Genomic DNA, 24,257 nt, shown 5'->3' on the forward strand with positions numbered 1-24,257 from the left:
CTTCTAAAAAGAAAAAGGCCAACAATCCAACAGAAAAGAGGCAGTCCATCAAACAGGAAATGCAAACGCCTTTTCAACATCTGCAGAAACAATAGTAAGGAAGAAATGTAACACTCCAATAGCACGGTGGCCCTTCTCACCACTCAGGCTGGCACCATCCACGCAGTCCCTAGAGCTGGTGGGGGCATCACCTCTCATGAGGGCAACTTGGCACTACGTATGAAAATGACAAATCCAAATATTCTTTGGCCCAACAACTCTATCTCTACGAATTTACTCAATAAATATATTTGTTCACGTATAAAAGCAAGCATGCAACAAAGATATTAAACGCTGCAAAGAACCGGAAACATAAATGCCCATCAATAAGAGGCCAATTAACTAAATTATTGCACAGTTATACAGAGGAATGCTTTCCAGCTCTTAAAAAAGGAATGAGGCAGCTCTAAATATACTGAAATAGCAAATATATCATTCAGTGAACAAAAGCAAGACACAGAATTTACGGTGAATACAGTGTTTTAGTTATCTGTTGCTGCCTGACAAACCAAATCTAGTGGCTCAGAGAGATAGCTCACAGTTTTTCAATTTGGACAGGGCTCAGCGGGGAAGGCTTGTCTGCTCCTCATGGCATCGTCTGGGGCGGCCTCAGTGAGACTGGAGGTTCCACTTCCAAGAAGATGGTTTGTCCGCGACATGGCTGGCAGGTTGATGTCGGTGACTGTCTGGAAGCTGTTAGCAGAGACCTCAGTTCTCTTCCATGGAGCCTCTCCACGTGGCTAGGCTGGGTATCTCACAGCTGGTGGTTTCTGGGTTCCGAGAGGGAGTGTCACAATAGTGAACATTCCCAGAGAACAAGTCCCAGTATGCAAGCGCTTACCAAGCCTCTGCTCGCATCACATTTGCTAATTCACCATTGGCCACAGCCAGGCACATGGCCAAGCTCAGTCAGTACGGGAAGGAATTATATAAGGGCTTAAATACAAGGAGCTGTAGTTCGTTGGGAGAGTCACCAAAGTTCGTTCTATCATAGCATGCTAGCCCTATTTGTGAGCAAAGGAGTATTATCCCCATAGCTACTTGTATATACATGGACGGGCTCTGGGAGAAGGCATAAGAAACTGGTACAGAGTCTGAGGAGGATCAGGGGCTGAGGCAAGGAGAGGGGAGGAAGAGTTATTTTTCAACGTATAACCTATTGTACAACGCGCACACATTACCAAATTCTAAAAAATAGTTTAAAACTGAAAATTAAAGAAAAAAAAAAAACACACACAGGAGTAAAAGGAGATCCAGAACCGTGACTTGATTGTAACCGGTATTAAATAATTAATTGAAAAAGCTAAAAGAAAAACTATGATATTCAAGGACACTTGCTTTAATACAGTATCTTAATAAGTAGAATGGCCTCCCTAAAACAAGACATAACCCTCAATCACCTAGTCTGTTGGAAAAACAATCCCTAATGATTTACTACCCAACTTATTTTTTTGGTCCTAGGTAGATCTAGCTATAACTCACCAAATCCCAGGCCACAATGCTAGCTCTTAATCCCTGGATTATGGGTTCTATGCTCCTGCCAAAAGGGTTTGCAGAAGCGTTAGAAGCTATTTGTTTGTAGCAAACAATACTCAGAGGCCCCCCTTCTAGACAGGCAGGTTCCTAAAGACAAGCAGTTACGAAAGACAAAGCTTTCTTTGCACGGAACACAACTTTATGAAACATGAAAGTCTCTGCCGGTTTAGAAGCAACCTCATAACTGTTGCTGGGTGTTTGGATAGTTTTTAAGTGTATACAATTGGTACGTGTGTGTGGTTTTAATTCCATTCCTCAGTGAGGAGAATCTTTGTCAGGGGGGAAACTCAAATGAATTCAAACAAACACGCTGAGGTTTAAGGGCACATTGGAGAGGGGGTCCAGGGAACAAAGTGTGTCCTGGGAAAACTTTATGGAAGCCCTAATGTTGCCTAATTCTCACTGAATTGTATATTTCTTGAGAACAGACATCTGGGACTTACTTCTTTGGCAAGCCCAACAACACACTGGGGAAGAACTAACTTTGGAATTTTTAACAAACTATCAGTATACTGGGCATCAGGATTAGAAGGGACTGGAAACACAGGAGGAGGGGGAAATTCCACAGAGGGGAATCCAAACATGAACTTCAATTCTCTGCTACTCTCTGGACACCCAGGGCACGTGGACTTTGCTGTGAGTGCCAGGGCTTGTAAAAGAAAAGACGGGTAAAGGAATACAAGTGGTCGATTCACCAAGATGGAGCCAGGAAAGGAAAAAAAGATGTGCAGACAGGCCAGCCTGGTATGAAGAAATTGGAAATGGGGTGCCACGCTTTGATGAAAGGTTTCAAAGCCAGACTGAAATTGAAAAGCCCAGAAATGACATGCCTTGTAGAAAATGCCCGTGACCACAAATCAAAGAGCAATTCTACCGTGTGCACAAAGCAAGGACCGCTAGAGCCACTTTTGAGAGCTCTTAGTCTCACTTGGATCTCCGTCAACCTTAAGGACACCGCTCGCCCACTTATCCTTGAGACTTCTTTCACCTTGAAGGGTGTGTGACACCCTTAACAACTTTGAAGGCAAAAATGATACACATGCATGCAATTCTTCCAGCATATAACTTCCACCCCACGCAACTCTACGCACCCGAGCTTTCAAAATACAGAGAAGTCCTGGTTCTTCCATACGCACGCAGATCCAATAAGAGAAAATAGTTAATGGTTCTCAGTGGTATTTTATGGGGACGGCACTTTATATCTCTAATGCTCAAGATAATTCTACAAAGAGATATTCTTATCACCATTTTACTGTGGAAACAGACTCCGATTTATCAAAGGTCACAAAGCAATTTAAGTAAGAGCTAGGATTTAAATCCGGCTCAAAAGTCCAGCAGGCTATTTTTTTAAAAACAACATTTAAGGTTACATTTTCCTTTTAGCCATGTTAATTACAGGAGGAGACTGCAATGCAGAAAAGCAAGATGCAGAAGAACATGGAAAAAGAGCCACATCTTACCTGCCACATAAGGAACAGGCTAACACCTCAGCAAGTGAGCAAAGTAAGGAGGAGGCAGAGGAGCAGCCGGGAGCCCTGAGCCCGGCTGCTGGCTTCTGAGTCGGGCCTTCGCCCCTTAGTATGTCACCTCTCGGGGTCTCTGGTACTTCAGAAAAACTACAGCAGAACACTGGCCCTCATTCTGCTCCCTTCAATATTCCTAACTGCAAATGCATTTCAAGGCAACTCCATTTGCAAGAGGAGGCAGGACGCAAGGAGAGGTGGCAGTGGTTCTGGGACCTTCCACATCCTCTGGAATACATTGTGAATGAGTCACTGCCAGGCCCTACCCTTATCTGAGAAATCCCTGGATGTCAGAGGTTCCTAAGGGAGGGAGGGTCCGAAGAGATTGTTTGACTCAAGAAAAGATCCCACATGAAACACCCAGGCGGACTGGCGTCAGTCTCTAAAACCTCCACTGAGGAAGAATCAATGTCTTGTTGCTAAACCTGTATGTAGGCAGATTTATTAATACATAAAATTGAGGTTACCTGTGGGTGAGACTGTCTATGTTTTTCGGTTCTTAAAATTTAAATTAAAAAAAAAAAAGCTTCCATCAGAAAACACATGTGGTTTTGTACTTTTTCTAAGGCAAAGAAGAAAATGCCTTGGGTTCTATATTTGTGTTTTTAGAGCAAGGGAGAGAGAAAGCATGTGAGCGGGGAAGAGGGACAGATGGGGGGAGGGGGAGAGAGAGACAGAGACAGAGAGACAGAGAGACAGAGAGAATGAATCGTAATCAGGCTCCACGCCCAGCGTGGACCCAGAATCAGGACTTGATCCCATGACCCAGGGATCATGACCTGAGCAGAAATCAAGAGTCCCACACTCAACTGACTGAACCACCCAGGCGCCCCAGAAAATGTCTTGTTAAACCACACGATGTAAACATTATTAATCACTGTGATACAGATGACAACAACGATGCACCAGTGATACACATGGTCTCATACTCTACAACACACTTTCACATATTTGGGTAAGTATCTGTCCTTCCTACTTGCTGGGAATTTACTGAGGGTACATCTGACAGTCTTAGGTATGAATTCCAGCCACGTCTGAGCAAACCCGAAACTCAGTTTTCTTAGCTCCATGTAAAGTGGGGTAGTAAAAATACCCACCCTACAATTTTGCAGGAAGGCCGGAAAGCTAAAAAGATTTAAAAGGCTAACATAATAAATGTGTGACAGGGACTATGACAACACACATGGCTCATTTGGTCTTCAAAAGTGGCCCAAGGAGGTAGGCAGGGAACTTACTATTTCCACCGTTTAACTGATAAGGAAAACTAATGATTAAAACTAGTATACATAATCCCCCAGCCCCCACTCCAACCCCTTCAAACTGTCCCTCCAGGATGTCTTACAAGCGTCCAGAAACAGCTTCCACCAACTATTATTTCAACTTTATTTACTGAAAAAACGAACCAACCAAAACTCAGGCACTGATTCAAACACTGATGAGGGCCGACTACATACCTGGGCCGTCTGTGTGTGACACTTGGATCTCTGCCCTCGAGGGCCACCCCCGCTGTGGGGTTGACTATGTCGTTCCTGGGAAATTCTGGACAAATGTATTGCCTATTTCCTTCCCTTGACCACAGCAAGGAAAAATATCAACTCTTACTGAGAAACTGGGTGCAGTACATCCATTTTCTTGGGAGAAAAAGCACATTAAGTTAAATAAAATAAACCAGTCTCAATATATACATACGATGCATGCTGTTTTCTACACACAACAAAATAAAATTTAGAAATTCACAAACGATAAGACCTCTCCAAGAAGCACTTCACGATTATTACCTCAGAGAGCTTGTTTGCAATCTCATTCCAAACAGCTTTACTATGAACAGTTTCAGAGAATTTCATTGCTTTTAACTTACATCTATCCTAACAAATATTCCATCAGACTTTTACCAAATCAAAAGCATTTTTTCAGCTTCTCTGAGAACACTACATTGCAAGCCCTTCCCATCAAAGAAATTTTACATAACGAGCCTGTCACTACCAAGCAACTGTGAGTATCTTGGAATATTTTTTTCTTTGGAATATTTTTTAATATTTGAATGAAACGTCTAAGCCAGAATCATAAGGTCATAATTCCCTTAGGTCGTTTGCTAGAATTACAAGATCAGGATGTAAAAGACCTACATTAAATATATGCAACAGTACCACTGGTTAGAAGAAATGTCACAGCAACACTATGAACTCAGATAATTATATGACCGAAGTCAATGAACTTGGGATTATTTTTGTTTATTATTATTATTATTATTATTATATCATTATTGATAAATTCCATGTGATTGTCACATGTGGTGAAATAATCTAGTTAGCATTTCATCACACAAAATTGTCTTCTAGAATGGCTAACAAATGTAAGTTTATGCCTAGAATTATAGGTATGATCAGCTAAACATAAAACAAGTATATTCCTTTGAAAGACTTAGGTATGGATACATATTTATAATGTATGCTACTCTGTAATGCACAACAGGAACTTGCTACGAAATATAATCCTCAGAAAAAGAATTGCAAATCATTGATAAACCTTTTAAAAAATAACAATACAGGGTCAAACGATATTTGACAAGAGAACCAATACTCAGTGGAGAGAAAAAATAGTCTCTTCAATAAACGGTGCTCGAGAAATTGGACATTCACATGTAAAAGAATGAAGATGGACCCCTATCTTACACCACTCATGAAAATTAACCCTAAATGGATTAAAGACTTAAATGGAAGACCAGAAACCATAAAACTCTGGAAGAAAATACAGGAAAAAGCTCCTTGACATACATGGATCCTGGCAATGAGTTTTTGGATATGACACCTAAAAGCACAAGCAACAAAATCAAAAATAAGCAAGTGGGACCACATCAAACTATGAAGTTTCTACACAGCAAAATAAACCATCAACAAAATGAAAAGACAACTCACAGAATGGGAGAAAAATATTTGCAAACCACATATCTGATAAGGGGTTAATAGCCAAAATCCATAAAGAATTCATACAACTCAATAGCAAAATTTATATTTATATTTATTTTTATATTTACACACAAACAAAAAAATAGGAAGAGGAAATGAACAGACACGTTTCCAAAGAAGACGTACAAATCGCCAGCAGGTACATGTAAAGGTGTTCAACGTCACCAGTCACCGGAGACATGCAAATCAAAACCACTATGAGATAGCACCTCAGGTCTGTTAAAATGGCTATCATCAAAAGACATACTAAGTACTAAACAAGTTAACTCTCAAGTAGATCCAAAGTTTGATTATAATAGACTTTGAGCAAATACACTGTTGACAATGAACAAATACTCAATTACAAATGACTTTTAGCTTGGTTCTTCTCATCCTAAACCAGCTACTACAAATTTCCCCCATTTGAGAATAGTTAGATTCTTTCTAAAAGTAATCCTAAATTTAAAAGCAGGACTGCAATTAAATCTGATGATACAGATGTGTATATAAATATAGATGAATATACATCATGTGTGTGTGGGTGTATGTCCACAAAATATTAAGTAAAAAATGTAAGGTACGTAATACTATGCACGGCCTGATCCTCTGTTTGTAAATAAATAAAGATACATGTACACATATATGGCTAAGGCATACGGTTGCTTACATTTTCTTCCTAATACTTTTCTCTATTCCCCCTGCCTCATCCGAAATTTGTCTTGTATAATGAGCACATGTTACTTGTGTAATCAGAGCTCTAGAAAAAAATAGCTAGAACTGTGGTCCGACAGATTAATTGGCTGACACAGTTCTACCAGACATTCAGAGGGCACCAAACACATCTTGAGTTGGGAATTCTACTGAAAATCATAATTTTGGCAGAAACGATACCATTTTGCATTTCCGTAGTACTCCACAAAGTGCTTTCACAATCCCGTGAGGTGGCACTTATTACTTCCACTTTGCAGTGGGGCATTTGGAGCTGGAGGAGCCCGAGCCTCACCTGCCAGGTCCCCCAGACCCACAACGGCAGAGCCCAGATCTGCACCAGATCCCCAGGACCACAGCCTGGACGTGGGCCTCTACTTGGGTCCTCCTTTCAGACAGGCTCCCCCAGCCAGGTTCAGGTTGCTCCCCTAGTTACATGAGATTAGTAATGGCCATTTAAAAATTAGGATATTTCACATTCAAATATCTCAGACATAGGCTGGATTTTGTGACGTAGTATTCTGAACATTTTAAAGCAATGTTAAGCATTCCCACCCCAATCTAATATTTCTGTCTTACACACTCAGCTAAAAATATAAAGTTAACCATGCACTGCATAAGGGCATTCAGAAATTTCCTTCAACAGATGTAAATCTCTTGCATAGTACATTTCAAAAATCTCTTTTCACAAAATTTCCTTTAGCAAATGTGGGGACTTTTTAAACAATAAAACCCAGGAGAAACAAACATAACTCTTAAAGGGTCAAAGGACTTCAAAAACTTTCCTTTGTTGCTAACTGGTATTTTTTCATCTGCCCTGATCAATGAAAAAGACCCCACACAAACCACCAGTCCCACCCGGAAATGTTACTACAAGGCTCTTATAAAACGTTACACTGCCCTACTTTTGAACATGACCTGACCTCTGGGTTAACAAAATGTTCATTTGCTTAAGAAGAACAGCTTCGTTTTGCAGCAACACATTCAAAATGTTTATTTAGTCGAAATACGGAGATTAACAAAATAAGGTACACATTTTAAAAAGCAAAAAGAGGGCAAAACTCCATTTTTGTCTGATCTGCCTTCCGGAAAACTTTTGGCCCACAGAGGCTTACAAAATATCCTAAAAACAAGCGAGAAACCCAACGGTTACCATGATGGACTTTATCTCTGGATAAAGTCTGGAGAATCACCTCAACTCTGGCTCCCCACCCCGGCCGCGCTTCCCTGATCCCCCATTCGTAAGACAAGGGAGGAACCTCCATCTAAAAGCCCGTCCAACTCCCTCTCGGCTTTTTAGCCCTTCTGCAATTGCACTGACCTGATTGGAACGGATTCCCCGTGTTCCATTCAAAACCTTCTGTGAAAACTCTCCTTCCTCCTCCGAAGTCACTGGCCTGGTGGAGCCCCCGGTCCCAGGATTCCTCCTGAAGGACCACCGCTTGTGGACGGACACGAGGGTCACCTGTGGGTCACCCAGAGTCGCCAGGAAGGACGGCTCAGGGCTCCCGGGCGTGTCACCCCCGGCTTTCTCCATCGCTGTGTCCACGGTCACACCTTTACCCACCATTCAAGCAAGCTGTTCACCCTCACCAGGCTACCTGGTCGAGTGAGAAGGAAATGCTTTAAAAGTGTCCTCCTAACTAGCAGGGGGAGGCACCTGTGATCTGTCAGTCTTGCAGATTCCCCTCTGCTCTGGAGCCAGCGGGGGAGAGGCTGCCGGCCAAGTCTAGCAGCCAGCTTCTGAACTTGGGCAGGCTGCACACTGCTGTATGTATATTTACTCTTGTTTACCTACATCCTTCCAACCAATTGGCACCCTCTCACTCACCACACTGCTTTCGGCCCTGGGAATCTCTGCACACGGCCCCACGCGTGCCCTCACCCAGCCCTGCCAGGACACCCGGCCAGCGTGTGCAGGAGCCCGGCACACAGTCACCTCCCAAAGCTGAGCACAGTTTCCTTTTGGCCGTGTGCACTCCCAGAAACCCAGCCTCGAGGCAGGGGAGAGATGACACTTCCTTTCATTACCAAACTTCCAACGCTTTCTTGGAATAACTTCAGCGGCCTCTTCCATAGCTCCAATGCTGGCGGTGTGCAGCACGCTAGGGGACAGAAGTATTTCCTAGGCAACATGACTTGCATTTTCAAGAAGGTGTAAGAAAGGTCCATGTTTCCTGCAGCTTTGTTTTCCCTTGGACCAACTTGGCTTGGCTTCAGTAAGAACTGACTGCAAAAATGCACTGGATAACAAAGGCTCATCCTTGTTATCCTTTTTTGTACGTGGGAGGACAGCCAGGAACGAACCCACAATTCAGGCTTCTCCAGCTACCCCCCGCTGTCCACAGGAGGATTAAGAGAAGGGGGCAGTGTGGTAATCCAGGCAGCCTCCCACTTGGCTGGGCAGCGCTGTCTCCCTTCCCACCCCCACTGGCTCACAGACCGGGAAGGAGGCAACCTCATCCCCCGGGAAGGAAAGGCTCCGCCAGCCACTAATCCTGGCAACGCCGCCCCCTGCCAGTGTGTGTAAAGTGTCCACGCTGCCCACTGAATTGAGTTGGTAAAAACATTCCTCTCGCGGAATGAACATGCCCCTGGCAGGGGAGGGTGAGGTCACAGTGGCAGGTACCTGAGGGCATTTAGAACACATCCGCTTCTGCTCAAGCTCCCTGAGGATTCTGCCTCCTAAGGAGTTACCTACAGTGACCCTTCCTCCCCGTTAAACTGCCACTGCTGCCCCCAGAAATGCTGAGCAAGAGCCCTGTTCTGCCTGAGGGAAGGCGGCCTCACCACTGGCCCATGAGCCACACGTCCTAGGAGACCCGGTTCCTCTTCTGCCTCTTATTTAGCCTGTGGGGATGTGACTACGTGTTTGCTCCCACTTCTGAAAAACGCTCCAGGCAGCCAGCTCCAAAATGTGTCTCCCTTGGCTTCTTATCCTCCTTGTGCTCAGTCAAAAAAGAATCTGCCTGCAGTTCTAAGAAGTGCCATTCAAATCAGTGACAACAAAGGAATGGCATGTGTGATGCTAGGGCCCCAACTCCATGTAGGGGCCGCCGGCACAGAGGAGTCCGGTATATCTGCCCCTGCTTTCTCGCGATCACTCAAATCTTGCTCATCTCTGGTCTTCCCGATAAGGTCCAGACCCAGGGTCTGGGTGTGCCTGCCGACCCCCCCACATTTCCTTTATTGGGCATAGTAAGTGCGTTCTCCAGATAACCTAATCTGATCTCTTTAAACACCAGATCTTTTTTTTAATGTTTATTTATTTTGAGAGAGAGAGAGAGAGAGAGAGAGCGCGCGCACTAGACAGCACAGGTGAGTGGGGAGAAGGGCAGGGAGAGGAGAGAGAATCCCAAGCAAGCTCCATGCTGCCAGCACAGAACCTACCTCTGAGCTTGATCCCACGTACTGTGACATCAGGATTTGAGCCGAAATCAAGAGAAGGACACATAACCCACTAAGCCACCCAAGCGCCCCTAAGCACCAGATATTTAAAAAATTTTTGTCATTTTGGGTAGAAATCCTCCCCCAAAGATGCCGTGTATTTCTGCTGTCTTTTTAAAAGCTGAGTTACTAACCATATTTCAAATTTTCCTTGGTGATATGGGATCATTCTAAATATAAATACTAGTTCTGTGTTACAGATATGAATAGTTAATAATGAAAGTAGTTGGCATCATACATCCCAAGTGCTTTTCAAGAGTCTATCCTGTTCCATGACCTATGGAAAATATAAATGCTTTACTGTAAAATATTTTTACCTCTCCTAAATGGCCACTCAGACCCAGAACACAGCTAGAAAAAGGAGGCTGGAGGGCCGCCTGGGTGGCTTAGTCAGTTAAGTGTACGACTTCGGCTCAGGTCATGATCTCACCTTTCATGAGTTCGAGCCCTACATCCAGCTCTGTGCTGACAGCTCAGCACCTGGAGCCTGCTTCCGATTCTGTCTCTCCCTCTCATTCTCGGCCCCTCCCCCAGTCACGCTCTGTCTCTGTCTCTCAAAAAATAAATGTTTAAAAAAAAAAGAAAAGAAAAGAAAAGAAAAGAAAAGGAAAAGAAAAGAAAAGAAAAGAAAAGAAAAGAAAAAGGAGACTGGGGGCCAGGTTAGAAGAGGCATCAAGTTTAGATTTTGTCCAACAGACAGCAGAGAATTGCCAATTTTTAACACAGAGGACTTATATCATTTGTGACTTAGAAATACAGTTTGGGCAGGCATGAGAGCTAAGACTCAGAGAAGAGGGGACTATCAGGTTACAAGAAGCAGAGAAAATGAATAGTAGAGTAGGATTAAACAAATGAGGAGGGCCTCCAGGCTCAGCGATCAAGTGATCACAGCTGGCGAGGACCTGAGGCCGACAGGGCCATTTCCAGTTTGGCAGAGATGAGGAGGAATGGTGGGGAGGTACCTCTGGGGTGAACACGGTGCCTTCTCCTTTGTTCCCATAAGTTCTAGGGGACCTGCCAAACAGCCAAAGCATAAGCCATTTTCCCTGGTTGAGTATCAGGTCCAAACTCCTCTTTCCTGCGCCTCCCCCTTTCCTCACACCTGACCCCCGGGTCCCCTCCTCTGTTCGGCTAATCCTCCTTATCCTTTTAAGTCCTGCTCTCAGCGGACTGGCCTCTATTCACGCCAGCAGGGCTCTCTCTCTCCCTCACCCGAATTCCAGTGTCACTAACGCAACACCACAGACCTGGCAGGTATGGAGCCTCTTTAGAGGAGGCCAAGCCTTCTCTCTCCACTGAGGCTGTATCCGAACCAGCCCTTGTGCCCAGTGGCAGGAAACACTGCAAGCACCCGAAGACAAGGTTCTTCCGTCTTACCTAACACGGTGATGAACAAATATCATCCCCCAGATGTTAAATACATGCTCACAGAGATGAAGTACAGACAGATCTGAATGCGCTTTCCACCTAGAACTGCACGGTGGTTTTTGTCCCCCTTACCACGGGGGAAGGGCACATTCACCTCTCACGTATTCCTTCCAGAACTACAGGTCTTCAAGGGTCTCCTCATGCTAAACTGTTTTGCTTCCCACATGCGCAAATTATCTCAGCGGTTTTCCAAAATAAATTCACCTTGTTTATCTCCGACTCACCTTCCCAGTCTCTGTGGATCTTGTTTGCATAAAAATAAAAATCCCTTTGATGTCCTAAACCCTCCTGTTGCAACCTGAGGATCCTGGGCCCAAAGGCAGATGGGCAGCTCACGTTTTCAGGGCCTCCGGGACAGACGACCTTATATGCAAGAGGGCCATCTGGTTCAAATATTTCAGCACTTTCCAAAGATGACCAGCTTGGCCTGGCTCGAGGCTCACCCTGGGTGGGGCTTCTTAGGAAAAACACTGGGCCAGTCCTCCCCAGACAGGCAGAGGAACCCCAGATCCTGTGACAGGACAGGACAGGACAACAGAACCTGACACTAAGCCATATGCTGGGAAGCAGTGGCCCAGAAGGTTCCCATACAGAGAACATGAGCAGTACAAACAGCACATCCCTCACAACGGAGGCGGAATGTTAATAAATGAATATAATTTACAGCCTGAGAGCCAACCATTCAGGCGCTTATGTGCAACAGAAGACACAAGACATACTCTGCCCTCAGGAGTTCATTAGCAGGTTAGGAGAGAAGAACAGGAGAGGACAGTATGAAAGTATAAAAGACATCCTTCAAACATTAGGTGTTCGGGGTGGGAGGGGTTGCTGCAGGCCAATTACCCTGGCAGACTTGCCAGGGGAAGGACTGGGGGGCTGCTCCTCACATCCCAGGAATTGGTGGTTTCTGAGACTGAAACAGTTAGCTAAACACAGTTTTTATATTAGCTTGCTAGCAGGAGACAAAAACGAAAAAAAAAAAAACATGCCTGGCTTGATAGCCTACAGTGAAAAAAATTACAATAGTTCTAAACCATAAAGAGACTGGACAGGGCCAAAAGAGAAACAGTTGAGATTGTCAGAGTAAAGGCCAATGTTTCACTTCCACAGTTAACTACATACACCTTCAACTCCCTTGGCTGCTCTGGTCATCTGATGCCCACCTGGTGCAATCCCAGCCCTGGTTTCCTCCACGGCCCCAGACTACCCCAAACTCCGGGTCTGTCGGCCCCCAGCTGAATGAGGATGACACCAAACATGGCCAGGCTGGCCGGCCATGCTGCCTCAAGACCATGAACCTGGAGAGGCCGCTGGCCGTCCAACTGTGCACCTCCCTAGTCCCCTCCCTCTCCACTCTCCTGGAGGACGTGCCAGACGTCTCACCACCAACCCCCCCCCCCCCCCCCCCGCTGCTCCTCTGACCTCCACTCCCTACCCCCAGCTCCAGTCTCTCTCCACTGATGAGCCTGCTTTCTACTACGCTGAAATAACAGAAGCAATCAGAAAACAAGTTGCCAACATCTCAACCATCCGCCCACCTGTGTTAGCGCCTTCCCTCTGGCGGTAGGGTGAACTGTTCTTACCCCCAAGGTCAGGCTCCAAGTACCCACCCCTTCCTGGGTTTCCTCCCACCCCCCCCCCAATAGATTCTTCTCAGAGGCCTTCACAGGAGCCTACTGGTCCCCAAACCCCTTAGTGCTGGAGTGGCTTGCAGCTCAGCCCTTGGACCCCTTCCCCGTCTGTACGCATTCCTCGGTGAACTCATTCAGTCCAGTAGAAATACCACTTATACCCAGTAACTCCCAATTCCACACTTAGGGATCCAAAGGCTCAACCAGCATCCCCTGCTGGCTATTTAATATGCATCTCTAATGTGAACTTGCCTAAAACTGAGCTCCCAGTATTCTGCCCCTTCCCTGCTTCTACCACCGTCTTTCCCATTTCCTCCCTTCCACTAGCCCAGCGCAAACACTTGCATTAACCCTTGATAAGAACTGTGTCCTGCATTCAAACCCGCAGGTAAATGTTGAGCAAATCCTGTCAGTTCCGTGTTTAAGTATGTGCAGTATCCATGTGTACCCCCTACTACATACAGCTCAGGTCCAAACCACCAGCACATCTCACCTGCGGTACTAAAACAATCCCCCAGGTGGTTCTTGGCCCCTAAAGTCTATTCTCAACACAAAAACCAGAGAAGTCCCCTTAAAGGGGAAGTCAGACGACAGCAGTCAGCTCCACTCCCGTCTCCTTTGCGACCAATCCACACACTGCTCACCCCTCACTCACTGGGCTAAATCTCTTCTGATCCGGCAGTTTTGTAACAAAACAAATGCTCCAGCCTCAGGGCCTTTGTGCCCACCACTCTCTACTCTCTCAGCTTAAAAACTACCCTCCTCCAACACCCCATACCCAGGTGGTTCGCTTCCTCACCTTCCTCAAATGTCACCTTCTCAGTGACTTACCCGTTTACCCCCTTTTCATTTCAAACACTCCCGCTGCCCATCGTTTCCTGCCAAGCTTTTGGAGTACTCAACTGCCATTGATACGGTGATATACATTTTACTTACTTACATATTTACTGACTGTCTCTCCATTAGGATGTAAGTTTCACAAGCGCAGGAAACCCTTGTCTGTTTTCTTTACTCACCTCTGTATTCCCAGCACTACAGCAGTGCTTACGTTTACGTTTCTCCCTAAGTACTTGTTGAATGAATGACACAGAAAACTAAACAAAAACAACTCACGTAATTTTCTGCTATAAAAAACAGACTGCCAAACTTTCAAACAAGTATTCAACATTCAGAAGGTACCCCATCCTAAGCTGGCTCTCTCCTCCCTTACTTCTTTTCTCCTCTAAGCCAATGGTCTAAACTCAACTACTATTGAGAACAGGACTTATTAAAAAAAAAAAAAAAAAAAAAAAAGAGAAAAATCAGCTGAGTAAATTTGAAGATATAATTGGCTTTATGGAATGCTTCATGGATCAGGCAGCACCCCATCGACCAAGTAAAGGGGCACCCCAAGGGGTTGGACAGAATGGAAGGTTTTAAGGGAAGGAGGGTGGCGCCTGAAAGCTGTAAGCAACAGAAAAGAAAAGACTGAAAGGATTGTTTCAGACAAGATCATCTTCCCTGAGAGGGAAGGGGAGAGGGTCTTACTATGTGCCAAACCTCATCTTCCTTTAGGGGACAGACAAGACCTGCATGACAGAATACCTCACTGGCGCTTATCAGAAAACTCCTAACCAGTTAAGGGTTGTATTTCTGCAGGAGGTTGAAACTTCACTTAGGTTAGGTAGGAACCCCTGGTTTACAGTCTTGGGTCCTTAACCTAAGTGGCACCATTTTGATCCTGTGGTTTTCTTGTTAACCTGCTCCACCTAAAAGAGGCAGTTACTCCTGCACTCTGGCCAATTATTTTCAAAGGGCCTTGTCAGAGTTTCCAAGAGAAGGTAAGTAGCTGAAATTTTACACAATAAAATCTTCTAACTTAAAAATGTTGAAAACATGGGCACCTGGGTGGCTCAGTAGGTTAAGAGCCCAACTCTTGATTTGGGCTCAGGTCATGATCTCACAGTTCGTGGGTTTGAGCCCCTTGACAGGCTAGTAGCATGGGAACCTGCTTGAGATTCTGTCTCCCTTTCTCTCTGCCCCTCCCCTGTGCTCTCTTCCTCTCTATTTCTCTCTCAAAAATAAAGAAACATTTAAAAATTAAATAAATATTAAAAAAATAAAAATGCTGAAAACAGACACAAAGTTCTGGTCAATGAAATATAAGGAAAAGCTGTTTGTCAGGGCTCCTGAGAAGGCGCCTTAAAAGAGAGAGTGGGTTTGCCCTTACCCCTTCCTCATTTCTGCTGTGTATAACATGGATTAGATGGCTGGAGTCCTGGCAGCCAGCTTAAGGCCATGAGGTCTCAGGAACATGCAGCTGCATCCTAGCTTGTTAGAGCAGAGAGAAAAGGAAGGCGGAATCCCTGATGACCCTGAGATGCCAAACCAACCTGGGACACATGCCGTTAGACTTCACTGACAGCCACGTTGCTTTGGGCTTTCTCTTATACACAGCCAAACACAATACAATTCTATTATAAGTGTCAAATGCGGTAGAGGAGTAGGAACTTCTGGCATGGCAGTATGAGTTATGCAGATCAGCTCCCCAGTGAAGTTGGCGAAAATTATTTTATTTTGAATTTATTTATTTGGGGGACGGACAGAGACAGAGGGAGAGAGAGAATCCCAAGCGGGCTCCATGCGTCAGTACAGAGCCTGATGCGGGGCTTGATCTCACAAACCATGAGATCACTATCTGAGCCAAAAATCAAGAGTGGACGCCTAATCAACTGGACCACCCAGGTGCCTCTGAAAATTATTTTAAATCAACCAAACAAATATGAAAAATAGCTGGAAATGATCCTAAAGACATATAGCAAATGAAGAAACGATTTAATTCAAGAAAACCTACTAGGGGCTCCTGGGTGGCTCAATCGATTAAGTGTCTGACTTCAGCTCAGGTCGTGATCTCACAGTTCGTGAGTTCAAGCCCCGCGTCAGGCTCTGTGCGGACAGCTCGGAGCCTGGAGCCTGCTTCAGTTTCTGTGTCTGCCTCGCTCTCTGCCCCTCCCCTGCTCTCTGTCTCTCTCTCTGTCTCTCTCCCTCAAAAATAAGCACTTTAAAAAATTTTTTTTGAAAACCTACTAACATTAGTTAAAAACAGCAAGAGTCTGTGCTGTTTTGTTTTTTTTTTAAGTTTATTTACTTGTTTTGAGAGAGAGAGTGGGGGGAGGAGCAAAGGGAGAGAGGGAATCCTAAGCAGGCTCCTGGCTAGCACAGTGCTGATGAAGAACTGTGAGTTCATGACCTGAGCGATATCAAGAGTCAGATGCTTAATCACTTAATTGACTGAGGCCCTCCTCCCCGCCCCCCTCCCCGGAGCCCCGAGTCTGCGCTGTGTGAATCAAGACCTCACTCCCTCACCTCTCCGAACTCAGCGAGGTGTAAATTCCACTTGACTGGTGCAGCCAAGAACACAGGGATCACTCTCCACCCAGCAACCAGTCGGTGGGCTTTCTTCCCAGGAGGGGCAAGGCATCGGCACTTCTTACCCTGTCCATCTCATCCTGACGTTGAAGCTAAGTTGCAGGCTGATGCAGCCAAGAGGTGGAGGTTCCCTTCTTCCAACTAGTCCCCGCTGGTGGTACAAAGGCTCTACCTTGAGCATGGTGCACCCAGAATATGGGGCCTCAACTGTCCTTGCTCTGGTTCGTAACATTGTGGTTCCAACCCATGAGGGGAAAGCTGAGCAGAACGGAGGGTACTGCCGACCCCGTGCCCCTGGCAAATTCCCTTCTCCATGCACTCAACTCTAAAAGAGGGAGAGCCAGAGAAAAGTGTGACATCGTCGCCATCCCCAGTTCGAGCCTTGGCTCAGAAATTGTGCCTGGGAGAGGCAACTGGGAGGAGACAGGTGGATCGACTGGACATATAGACGAAACTATAGGCTGGCCAGTTTGCTGGAGTGACCTGGGAAAAGAGGCCACGAGGGAGAATATGACCAGGGTCAGAACAAATCTCAAAACACTGAGCTCAGGAACATCCCATCAAAGGAGCCTGAGTCTGAATGGGCCCAGCTGTGGAGCAATGTATGCCCCTGGCATTACTGAAAACAATAGATCAGCCAGCAATTAGTGGAGCTTAATAGCTAGGTGCAGCCAGGAAAAACCACAAAGACTAAATAATTGTTATTACAAGGTGACTGAGGGCACACTCAGGGCTGTGCCCCTTGAGAAACAACAACAGAGGCTCAACACTGCCAGGGTGAACGGTCTGGCTCTTGATTTCAGCTCAGGTCATGATCTCATGGTCATTGAGATCAAGGCCCACATCAGCTAGAGCCTGCTTGGGATTCTCTCTCTCCCTCTCTCTCTCTCTCTCTTGCTCTTGCTCTCTCTCAAAATAAATAAATAAACATTAAAAAAAAGGTTTCCACTAAAATAATCTAGCAGGTCATTAAATAACAAAAAAGCAAGCCCTTGGGGGGCACCTGGGTGGCTCAGTCAGTTAAGCAACCGACTTCGGCTCAGGTCACGATCTCATGGTTTGTGAGTTTGAGCCCCGCATAAGGCTCTGTGCTGATAACTTGGAGCCTGGAGCCTGCTTCAGATTCTGTGTCTCCCTCTCTCTCTGCCCCTCTCCCACTCACAGTCTCAGTCTCTCTCTCTCTCTCAAAAATAAAATAAACATTAAAAAAATTAAAGAAAAAAAAGCAACCCCTTGGGTGGGGTGGTGAGGGAGTAGCAGCATGCAGAATTGTCTAAAATGTCCAGTTTCGGGGCGCCTGGGTGGCGCAGTCGGTTAAGCGTCCGACTTCAGCCAGGTCACGATCTCGCGGTCCGTGAGTTCGAGCCCCGCGTCGGGCTCCGGGCTGATGGCTCGGAGCCTGGAGCCTGTTTCCGATTCTGTGTCTCCCTCTCTCTCTGCCCCTCCCCCGTTCATGCTCTGTCTCTCTCTGTCCCAAAAATAAATAAACGTTGAAAAAAAAAATTAAAAAAAAAAAAAAAAAAAAAAAAATAAAATGTCCAGTTTCTAACAAAAAATTATGAGACACGCAAAAAAAGAGTATGACCCATACACCAGGGGAAAAGAGCAGCCTATAATTGCAACCAGATGTAGGATTTAATATACAAAGGCAGAAACCATTAAAAAAGTTTTAAAGAAATAAAGAAAGGGATGATGACAATGTCACATCAAATAGAAAATATCAGTAAGGAGACAGAAATCGTAAAAAAGGAACCAAACGGAAATTCTGCAGTTGAAAAGTATAGAAACTGAAATGAAAAGTTACTAGTTGAGTTTAACAGTAGATTTGAGCTGAAAGAATCAGCCAACAAGAAGAGAGATCAAAGAGATAATGTCATCTCAGAGAGGAAAAAAAGAATGCAAAAAAATTAATAGAACCTCATGAAACTGTGACCCACAAGGTTAATGAGGTTGAAACTAGCATAAAGTTTAAAGCTTGTTTCTCAGAGAACTCTTTCCCCCTAATCACCTGTTGTGTCTTTTCAGACCCCGCTATCAAACCCACTAGTTGTCTCTGCAGAAGCCTGGGCTCGTGGTCAACTGATACAGTTCCAGCCTGTGAACAAGCAAGGCCCTGCCTTCCTTACCCAAGATAACAAGCCAAGACCCCATCCAGTTTATACTAGCTCTTGGAACATGCCCACACCCCGTCTCCGTGTCCTAAGATATAAGATAACCTGTTGACATCAGGGCTGAATATTAAGTCTTCCTCTAAAGTGAACATGGGATACATGTTATATGCATGTCTGCTCAACGCACATGCTACATTGTGCTTCATGAACAGTCATAAGTTTCCCTGCCCTATTCATCAATATGTATGCAATCTCAACCCCTACGATTATAAAAAAAAAAAAAAACACTTGTTCTCTCCTCTTTTAGGCAGGCCGATTTGAGGCTTGCCCTCCTGTCTCCTCACTTGTCTGCCTCTCAAATAAACCCTTTCCTGGCTGCAAACCTAATGTTTTGGTGATCGGTTCTGCTGCATATTGGGCAGATGGATTTGGGTTCGGTTACACTCATAGAAATTTGGGACACCACTGCCCATGCCAACTCAGGTGTAATGAGAGACCAGGAAAGACAAAGTAGGAAAAATACTCAAAGAAATATTGACTGAAAACTTCTCCAAATCTAGTGAAAAACTACTATTACTACTACTACTAATAATAATGGCCTACACATCCAAAAAGTTCCATGAACTTTAGACTCAAAAACACAAATAGATTAAAAATGAAAGAATGGAAAAAGATACATCTGGCAAATGGCAACCACAAGAACACTGAGGTAGTTATGCTAATACCAAACAAAACAGACTTGAAAACAATGTTACCAGAAATAAAGACGTACATTTTATAATGATAAAAGTCACTCCATGAGGAAAATGTAAAAATTACAAACATATACATCTAAAAACAGAACACAAAATGGGTTCCCAGACAAAAATAACGGACAGAAATGAGAAGAGCAAAGACAATTCAGGGGTGCCCGGGTGGCTCAGTGGTTAAGTGTCCAACTCTTGATTTCCGCTCAGGTCATGATCACGTGAGTTCGAGCCCTGCATGGGGCTCTACGCTGACAGTGCAGAGTCCACTTGGGACTCTCCATCTCTCTGCTCCTCCCCTGCTTATGCTCGCTCTCTCTCTCTCTCTCTCTCTCTCTCAAAATAAATAAATAAACTTAAAATAAATTTTAAAAAATAAATAACATATTTTTTAAAAAAAGACAATTCACCAGTGACAGTTGGAGACTTCAATACCCACTTTCAAAAATGAACAAAACTGTGCAGAATATCAACAAGGAAACATGTGGCACTGTGATTTATAGGAAACCTAAAGCCCTTGGAATCTCTTAAGTGATGGCAGATTAAAATTCTCATTAATACCCTGCTCAATGCAACTCTCCCACCTGGCTGTTCCTGAGTGACATCCTTTTACAACACACGATGTGAGTAGGTACTTCTCTCAGTTCTGTGAGCCCCTCTAGCAAATTAACTGAACCCAAGGAGTCAAAAGTCAGTCAGAAGCACAGGTAACAGTCTGGACTTGCAACCGGTGTCTGAACTGGCGAAGCAGGAGTCTTTAGAACTCAGTCTTGCAGAATTGAGCTCTTAACCTGTGGGATCTGATGCTATCTCCAGAAAGCGAATTAAGTTAGGTTGCAGAACACCCAGTTGGCCCAAGAAGTGCTTGGCGTGGGGAAAAAGACCCACACGCTGGAACTGGTAGCAGAATCACAAAACAGAAGACAGGAACAACACTATAAACCAACCAGACCCATTTAATAAAATGGAAATAATGCAAAGTCTGTTCTTCACTCATAATAGAATAAAAAAATCAGTAACAGAAAGAAATCTGGGAAACTCACAAATAAGTGGAAATTAAACAACACACTCCTAATAAACAATGGGTCAAAGAAGAAACCAAAAGGGAGATTAGGAAATACTTTGAGATAAACGAAAATGAAGACACAACGTACCAAAATGTATGAGATGCAGCTAAAGCAATGCTTAGAGGGAAAGTTATAGTTGTCAATGCCTCTATTAAGAAAGAAGGATCTCAAATCAATAACCTAACCTTCTGCCTAAGACACTGGGAAAAAAAGACAACTAAACTAAACCTAAAGAAGCATAAGGAAGTTATATTAGTATCCTACTATTGCTGTAATAAAATACCACAAATTGAGTACTGGAACGTTATTCTCTCCTAGTTCTGGAGGTTAGAAGTCAAAGATTTTCCTTTTGGAGGGCTCTGAAGGAGAAAGTGTTCTATGCCTCTCTCCTACTTCCTGGTGGTTACTGTCAATCCTTAGCATTTCTTGGTTAATAGAAGCATCACTCCAATCTCTGTGTCGGTAATCAAGAAGCTTTCTCTTCTCTATGCCTTCATATGGCACTCTTATAAGGAGAGCAGTAATTGGATTTAAGGCCCACCAGATCCTGTATGACTTCATCTGAATGTAACTAATTACACCTGCAAATAGCCTATTTCCACGTAAGATGACATTCACAGGTACGAGGGCTTAGGACTTCAACCTATCTTTTGGGGGCACCATTCAACCCACAACACAATAAAATAATAAAGATTAGAGAAAAAAAATTAATGAAATAGAGAATAGAAAAATACAGAAAACTGTTGAAACCAGAAGCTGATTCTTTGAAAAGATCAATAGAATTGACAAACCTTTAGCTAGAATGACCAATGACCAAAGAAACAAAGACTCAAAGTGCTAGAATGAGAAATGAAAGAGGGATTATTATCACTGATCTTAAAGAAATAAGGTTTATATTAGATACAATTAGAAACAACTATATGCCAACAAATAAGGTAAATTGGATGGAAACAGCCAATTCTAAAAAGAAAAACTACCAAAACTGACTTAAGAAGAAACAGACAATCTAAATCAACTGTTAAGAGGTAAGATACTGAATTAATAATCGGAAAGCTTTCCAAGAAAAAAAGCCCAGGCTCAGACAGGTTCAACACTGAATGCCATCAAAGATTAATTAAAGAGAATTAATACAAAATTTCAGTAAAGTCTTCCAAAAAACAAAAGACAAGGGAACGTGTCTCAGTTCATTCTATGTATAAGGACAGCATTACCTGGATACCAAAACCAGACAAAGATATCATAAAAAAACTACAAACCAATATCTCAGGTGAATATGGACACAAAGATTCCTCAACAATACAGTAGGAAACCATATCCAACAACATATAAAAAATATTACATGCCATGACCAAGGGGGATCTTTCCAGGAACGCAAGTCTGGCTTACCATCCAAAATCAATTCATGGAATACACCACATAGAATAAAAAACAAAAGACACATTGTCAACTCAACAGATACAGCAAAAGCATTTGACAAAATCCAAAATCCTTTCATGATAAAAACGCTCAACAAACTAGGAATTGGAGGGAACTTCCTCAACCTGGTAAGGCATATCTCCGCAAAACCAAGAGCTAACCTCATACTTAATGGCAAAAGGTTGGAAGCTTTCCCCTAAGATCAGAAATAGACAAAGATTCCATTTACATGAAATCTTTGCAATAGGCAAATCTAAAGATTATAGAAAGTGGATCAGTGGTTGCTTAGGCAAGGGGACCATGTGGAGGTGGGGAGTGATAGATGAAGGGTTTAGGCTTTGTTTCTGAGGTAATGAAGATACTATAAAACTGATTGTTGTGATGATTGCATGTACCTGTGACTCTTATCTTAATAAAGCTGTTTTTCAAATGTTTTAGTGTTTATTTATTTTGAAAGAGAGAGAAAGCACCCACACACGAGCACACAGGCACACTGTCGCTGTTGGTGCAGAGCCCGCTGCAGGGCTTGATCTCACTACCTAGAGATCATGACCTGAGCCAAATCAAGAGTGGGATGATTCACGCTTACCTGAGGCACCCAGGCACCCCTAAGCGGTTTTTTTTTTCTTTTTGACATCGTTAGAGAGACCATTAAAATAAGAATTAGGGAGGATCTGCCTTTGGCATTCATGGAATCCTCAACAAAGGAGGTTCCAGACAAGAGGTGAAGCAACAGGAACAGAAGTGGACAGAGCGCCAGTGTATATGCCAGGAGAATGCTCATATTTGCAAAAGCACCCAAACCACCCAGTATCCTTCAAGCAAAATGGATAAACGGTGCTATATTCCCACAATGGCATACTGAACAACAACGAATCTCAGAAATGTAATGGCCTGTAAATTAAACTACTGGGGCTCCACCAAAATAAAAAGCTTTTGCACAGCAAAAGAAACCATCAACAACACAAAAGAGCAACCTGCCGAATGGGAGAAGATATTTGTAAATGACATATCCAATAAAGGCTTGATGTTCAAACTGTATAAAGAACACACCAAGCTCAACACCAAAAAAACAAATAATCCAATTAAAAATGGGCAGAGAACTTGGGGCGCCTGGGTGGCGCAGTCGGTTAAGCGTCCGACTTCAGCCAGGTCACGATCTCGCGGTCCGTGAGTTCGAGCCCCGCGTCAGGCTCTGGGCTGATGGCTCAGAGCCTGGAGCCTGTTTCCGATTCTGTGTCTCCCTCTCTCTCTGCCCCTCCCCCGTTCATGCTCTGTCTCTCTCTGTCCCAAAAATAAATAAATGTTGAAAAAAAAAATAAAAAAAAAAAAAGGGCAGAGAACTTAAATAGACATATGTCTAAAAAAATATACAGGTGGCTGACAGACCCATGCAAAGATGCTCAACATCACTAATCTTCAGGGAAAGGCAAATCGAAACCACAATAGGATATTACCTCACACCTGTCAGACTGGCTAAAATCAAAAACATAAGAAACAACAAGTGTTGATGAGGATGTGGAGAAAAAAGGAACCCTCATGCGCTGTTGGTGGGAATGCAAGCTGATGCAGCCATTGTGGAAAACGGTATGGAGTTGCTTCAAAAATTAAAAATAGAATTACCATACGATCCAGTAATTCCAGTACTGGATATTTACCCAAAGAAAACTAAAACACTAATTTGAAAACACATATGCGCCCCTATGTTTACCGCAGCATTATCTGTAATAGTCCACATATGGAAGCAGCCCAAGTGTCCATCCACAGATGAGTGGCTAAAGATGTGGGGTATATGTGTGTATATATATGAAATGGGGTATTAGCCACAAAAAAAAGAATGGAATCTTGCCATTGCAACGACATGGATGGATCTAGAGAGTATATTACCAAGTGAAATCAGTTAGAGAAAGAAAAATACTTAATGATTTCATTCTTATGTGGAATTTAAGAAACAAAACAAATGAGCAAAGAGAGAGAGAGAGAGAGACAAAAAAACAGACTCTTCAACAGAGAGAACAAACTATTGCCAGGGGGGAGGTAGGTAGACGGATGGGCAAATAGAAGAGGATTAAGAGTACACGCATCATGATGAGCACTGGATAATGTAGAGAATCGGGGAATCACTATATTGTACACCTGAAACTAACATAAACACCGTATGTTAATTATACTGGAATTAAAAATTAAAAATTTTTATTTAAAATAAATAATTTTCTTTTTGTTTTAATTTTTTTAATGTTTGTTTATTTTTG

General features: G+C 43.8%; 1 protein-coding gene across 6 annotated transcripts in view; it reads right to left on the reverse strand.

Moving 5' to 3' along the window:
* ATP7B (ATPase copper transporting beta) overlaps positions 1-24,257 on the reverse strand; it is a 77,166-nt gene that overhangs the window by 46,281 nt on the left and 6,628 nt on the right. For 2 of the 6 annotated variants that reach the window (XR_015253473.1, XM_025923634.2), the window contains exon 1: positions 8,073-8,505. The exons of 2 other annotated variants lie outside the window; for them this stretch is intronic. Coding sequence is in view for 2 of the 4 variants with exons in the window: in XM_025923634.2 (XP_025779419.1) it covers positions 8,073-8,321 (249 nt within the window). In the remaining 2 variants the exon portion in view is untranslated. Of the gene's footprint in view, positions 1-578; positions 875-8,072; positions 8,507-24,257 lie in introns of those variants that run through there. 2 more of the 6 variants (XM_086712762.1, XM_086712780.1) reach the window with 2 other exon arrangements.

The sequence above is a fragment of the Puma concolor genome, chromosome A1 (genome assembly GCF_028749965.1).
Source record: "Puma concolor isolate L17-30 chromosome A1, mPumCon1.1.hap2, whole genome shotgun sequence".
NCBI classification, from domain to species: domain Eukaryota; kingdom Metazoa; phylum Chordata; class Mammalia; order Carnivora; family Felidae; genus Puma; species Puma concolor.